The 6,160-nt window shown below is 41.8% G+C and overlaps 1 protein-coding gene across 1 annotated transcript; it reads right to left on the minus strand.

The window, feature by feature from the left end:
* Nucleotides 1-245: 245 nt before the first annotated feature.
* LOC145398714 (uncharacterized) lies at nt 246-3,026 on the minus strand. The gene has a single exon (XM_080271517.1). The coding sequence runs from the start codon at nt 3,024-3,026 to the stop codon at nt 246-248; it is 2,781 nt and encodes a 926-aa protein (XP_080127643.1).
* Nucleotides 3,027-6,160: the final 3,134 nt, after the last annotated feature.

Raw genomic sequence — 6,160 nt, forward strand, 5'->3', positions numbered from 1 at the left:
TACTACATTTGAAAGATCCACAATAACGTATAATTTACTTCCGTGCTCCGAACAGCCTCATTACCAGTGAACTACAACTAACCTAAGTTTTAATGAAACAAACCAGAGAAACTAAATCATACCCTTTTAGAACAAAGATCCAATATTGAACCCTTATAGTCCTGAATCATTCTGACATTACCCCCTGAACAAAAGAACTTGTACCCAAGTTCTAACAACTAATAATTACGTTCTAGAAAATTATATCACACATCGTGGCCAGCTAAATTCCAGTTAATTTTAACATTATACTTCTCCAGAATTACATCTTCATCAATACCAAGTGCATGCAAACCCAAACAACCTGAGCCAACATCTGTCACAGAATCTGAACGAATTCCCAAACTTGAACAGCATGTGTTATATCCTTCATCCAAACGACTAAGATAATCTGCCCCTACATTTTCAGCTCCTTTAATGTACTCTGCACTGTACTCAAATTGCTGCATGTATAATGCCCACCGCATAATCCTTGCATTGGAATTCTTAGCAGTCTTGAGGTAATGAAGAGGCAGATGATCTGTCTGAACAACAAACCTTCGTCCATACAAAAACTGGCGAAACTTTCTTACACCCTCAATGATTGCTAATAACTCTCTTTCAACAACACTGTAGTTCCTCTCCGCTTGTCCCAGCTTCCTGCTATGGTAGGATATAGGCCACCGTTCATTTCCATGGGACTGCATCAGCACAGCACCAATACCCACACCTGACGCGTCTGTTCTTAAAACAAAGTCTTTAGATAAATCTGGCAAATGGAGAATAGGCTTATTAGTAATTTTGTTCTTTAGAGTATCAAATGCTCTTTGCTCTAAATCTGTCCACACTACCTTATTTGGACTGCTCTTCTTTGTTAGATTGGTTAATGGTTCTGCAATTGTAGAGTAGTTTGGTATGAATGCTCTGTAATAGCCTGTTAGTCCCAAGAACGAACGAACTTGTTTTTTAGCTCTGGGGGCAGAAGCTTCAACTATTTTCCCAACCTTATCTTTCTGGGGCTGGCATATCCCATTTCCTATTCTATGACCAAGGAAATCCACTTCAGCTTGACCCACTACACATTTGGATGGATTTACTACTAAGCCTGCTTCCTTAAGTCTGAAAAATACCTGATCCAGCAATTTCAAATGCTCATGAAAAGTAGAGGAATGTACCAAAATGTCATCAACAAATATTTCTATGCCAGACATACCTCCCAGCACACTCCTCATTGTCCTGTTAAACACTGCAGGTGAATTGCACAAGCCAAAAGGAAGGACTTTGAACTGATATAGACCCTTGGGAGTACTAAATGCAGTGTACTTCCTACTATCCACATGTAATGGAATCTGCCAGAATCCTTTAGAAAGATCTAGTTTTGAAAAATATCGGGACCCTGATAATTTTGAAAAGATATTCCCCTGGTCAAACATAGGCTCTGCATCAAACTGAGTTACACCATTTAATTTCCTAAAGTCTCCACAGAGTCTCACTCCTTTATCCTTTTTACGTACAACCACTACAGGACTATTATAGGGAGCATTATATTTTTCAATTATCCCTGCTTCTTCCATTGCATTAAGTTCTTTCTCTACCTCAGCTTGCAAACTATATGGTATTGCATAAGGCTTACTTCGAACAGGGGTTTTGTCAGTCAAAACAATTTCATGGGGAGGAACATTTGCTAGCTTTGGTGTACTAGAGAACACCTCTGAGTACATACTCAACAAATCACATATCTTACCTCTCTCTAATGGAGACAAAGTTACTGACAACTCTACATCTTTCCAAGACTTCTCAGTGGTTGGTATAGGTAGCAAAAGATTTTCAACCTCGTCAGAGTACTCAATAACTGTAGCAGCACTTACATCTGATTCGGCTACATCACAATCATCTGGATCGTAGTCTACTTCATATTTCTTCAGCATATTCACATGAAATCTTTTCTTCTTCCCCCTTATATCTATTACATAATTCAAAGCAGAAGGACACTCTACAATCTTATATGGACCTCTCCAGTTCTTGAGTAATTTATTATGGTCAGTTGGTAAAAGCAGCAAAACTTGATCACCCACCTTGAAAGTTCTGTCACTAGCCCTACGATTATAGTAGCTCTTATCCAACTCCTGTGCCTTATCTAATTCTTCCCTTGCTAGCTTACATGTGTTTTCCAATCTCTCACTGAGATCTAGAACATAGCTGTAGGTACTAACAGTCTCGGGTGTGCTGACCGATCCATCCCAAATCTCTCTTAGTACATCCAAAGGACCCCTCACTGTTCTTCCATAAACTAACTCAAAAGGGGAGAATCTAGTACTCGACTGGGGTGCTTCTCTATATGCAAAGAGCAATGGTGCTATGTATCTTGGCCAATCCTTAGGTGCCTCATCACACATTCGTTTCAGCATTTTCTTAAGTGTACCGTTAAATCTTTCTACTAAGCCATTACACATGGGATGAAATGGAGTGGTTTTAAGAGATTTTATTGACAATAACCGTTCAACTTCCCTCATCATTGCTGAAGTAAATTGGCTCCCTCTGTCAGTCAAAACCTCCTTTGGAATACCAATTCTAGAATAGATCTCCATCAAAGCATCCGCCACTGTAGTAGTCTCTATATTAGGCAAGGCAACTGCTTCTGGATACCGAGTAGCAAAGTCTATGAGAGTGAGTATATACCTGTCTCCACTATCTGCCCTAGGTGTAATAGGCCCAACTATGTCTATACCCACCCTAGCAAATGGCTCGTCTATTACTGGCATAGACCTAAGCTTTCCTGGTTTTATGCTACCTTTATCCACGGTTCTCTGACACACATCACATGACCTACACCAACGGCTGACATCACCCACCATACCTGGCCAAAAGAAAGTTCCTTGAATCCTGTCCAGAGTCTTTTTGTACCCCATATGGCCACTCATGATTCCCTCATGACCTAATTTGAACACTTCCTTACGATAGTTCTTTGGCACAATCAACTGTTGTTTTGTCACTCCTCTAACTGTCATCTCTCTGTATAATCTACCCCCTTTAAGAATAAAGGTTGACACTCTTCCTCTTGCCTGAAACACTTTCTTACTTTGAACATGACTTCTTATAGAGTTCAAAGTTCTATCATCCTCTTGATTTTTCACAAATTCTGATGTAGACACGAAAGTATCAACATTGCTCACCTTCAGGGGTTGTTTAACTTTACTGTCCTTGCGACTTTGTGCTCTAGTAACTGCAGCAACGAGTCCAGCGTCTGATGATCCACCAGCAGTACTCCTCGAAGTTCGTTCCAACTCTGTGGTTACTTCGTCCGTTGCTTCAAGTGTCAGATCTTCCACTCGGGACTCTGTTCCTGGTTAGGTTCAGGTCCTCTGCGTTGTCTTGTTCAGCCAAGCTTTGATCACTGGTAGACTGTATACTTGTGAGGGAATATGGATTGTCAGTTACACCACCAACAACTAAATCGTAAACTGGGGTCTTACACACAGCAGCATAAACTTTCCCTATTAACCAAGGTGTAGAAATTTCAACTTCTACCTCTGGCAACACTATCACTGCCCCATTCACCAATTTCAGTGAAACTGTTCTCCCAGTATAGTGTCTCAATGAAACTAGCTTCTCTGCTACAACACAAGTAGTTGACCCACTATCTAGCATTGCTGTAACAGCTTGCCCCTCTACCAAGCCATTGTTCAATATTAAGTTCTTATAACTTTGCCCATTCCCATTAAATTTGGTAGCTGAACCACTAACTGTCTTACTTTTAGCTTTCACAGATGCTTTTCCTGATGCAGCGGCACTGGTCTGTTTTGATTTATTAAAAGTACACTGAGCTTTTCTATGGTCTAGTTTACCACACTCCCAACATCCTTTACTACCAAACTTACTGTCACTCCCCGAGGTCTTTGTCTTGATCTGCGTTGTAGAGCGTTCTGAAGGTTTCTCTTGCCCTTCAGCCACGGGTTTGTTGACCTTCTTGTTAATCTGGGAAGGGTGACCATGGGCATCAATCCAACGATCTGCCTCCTCCCCACAAACCTGCAAACTCTTAACTTCTTTCTCCTTTAAAAACATCATTAGAGCTGGAGGACACTGCCTTAAAAATTGCTCCCTTGCAAAGAGATCTGCTAAATCCTCAAAGGTCTGACTGGATCCATCCGCTTCCAACCACTTAACAAGATTCCTTTTGATTCGACAAGCTAGTTGCACTGCAGACTCGCCATCACGAAACTTTGTGTCGCAAAACCGTTTCCTACAACCCTCTGCTGTCACATCGTAACCTCTCAAAAGTGCGGACTTCAGCTCATCAAAATCTGCAATGATGTCGTCAGTGAACTGGTGATACATCTCGAGAGCTCGACCCGTTAGTAGAGATGCTAAGGCAGCTGGCCACACCGACCTCTCCCATCTTGCAGCTTGAGCTACCCTCTCAAAGCGAGCCACATAAGAATCTATATCATCTTTGGCCTCATCGAAAATTGGCAGCTTAGGGGGATTAATTACGGTTGCAACTGGTCGAACGTTCTGACCAGCAGCAGCAGCACTAGCAGCAGCAGCAGCCCTCGAAGCTTCAATCTGTGCCTCTAATTCTAAAATCTTTAGCTTCCTCTCTACTGCACGACTCTCCCTCTCTTGAGCCCGCTCCTCTCTCTGCCGATTTTGCTCTATCACTCTCTCTTCTCTTACCCAGGTCATGAGCTTGTCACCCTCTAAGCCCATTTGTTTTCCCTCTTCAAATAACCTCTTTATAGTGTCTGAACTCATGGTGAAAATCTAGATTATAAACTTCCCTGTATACTGCCAACCCGCGTGCACAACGAATTAATGGGTCCCTGTTCGGGCGCCAAATGTCATGGCCAAGTTACGGAAACAGTCTCATATATGAAAGAAGACTACCATGATTCCAGAGTTGCACTATTACTACTACTCACATAGTTGGAAATGACCCATCATTCATTTGTACACTGGGGTTAGGAAAATGTAAATTGGAAAATATAATTTATTCACAAAATTATAACTTCCTAACTTAATCCTAAGCATAAGAAAGTAAACTACAAGAGAAGTAACCTTAGGAACACTGCTTCACATTACTGGTGACATAACAACCTCACCGAGAACAGACCATCAAGAGGGTGGTGACCGAGAAGCAGGTAGCATGTCCGCAGGTGTTTCTATGCTAACACCTGCTGTAGATCAAGAGGGCAGTGTGGGCAGAGTTTAGAGCTTCCTCAGTATGGAGGAGTTTCCATCCTCATCCTTCATAGGCTCACAAGTGTCACAGCGGGGAGGAAAGTTGAGAGTCGAGGGCACACTTCACGTGAAGAGCTGCTATATCCTTTCCATACCAGTGCTGCTGATCAACTGCCCACACCCCAGCTCACAGTCACCACCTCACTTCCCTTGATTCGTACCATGGAGAAATTGAAGCAGTATCATACAATTCATAATAATTAATCACACTCCGAAAATTACAAAATACAAAATAAGTATACATAAACATACTACATTTGAAAGATCCACAATAACGTATAATTTACTTCCGTGCTCCGAACAGCCTCATTACCAGTGAACTACAACTAACCTAAGTTTTAATGAAACAAACCAGAGAAACTAAATCATACCCTTTTAGAACAAAGATCCAATATTGAACCCTTATAGTCCTGAATCATTCTGACACTGGGTTCACATTTCAGATGAAGCTGGGGCAACAAGAACAACAACAACTAGAAGGCATTCAGAGAGTGAATACCAAAAATGCCAGTAAAAAGGTTCCGGATCCAGATACGGATCCGCCTCAAAATTTAATAAGTTCTTTCATGGCCACTCTTCCACAAAATTTTATTGAAATTCATTGTGGACTTTTAGAGATATTGTGCGGGATACAGAATTACAATAGGTGCTCGAAATTCCGCCCCCCCCCCCTCGTTGATACAGGCTTGGGCTCGGTACAGGAGTGACTGGCATAAAGGTTCAAATACCCCTGATGTGTTCCTTATTTCTCTGCACGCCTCTTGAAGTCTTTACCACAGTTCCTGACTGGCATAAAGGTTCAAATACCCCTGATGTGTTCCTTATTTCTCTGCACGCCTCTTGAAGTCTTTACAACAGTTCCTGACGGGTGTTGACTGGTGTCGCATACACCCTGCTCTTC

Source organism: Coenobita brevimanus, chromosome 5 (assembly GCF_032717465.1).
Source record: "Coenobita brevimanus isolate Jiangsu-jjx chromosome 5, ASM3271746v2, whole genome shotgun sequence".
Lineage (NCBI taxonomy): Eukaryota > Metazoa > Arthropoda > Malacostraca > Decapoda > Coenobitidae > Coenobita > Coenobita brevimanus.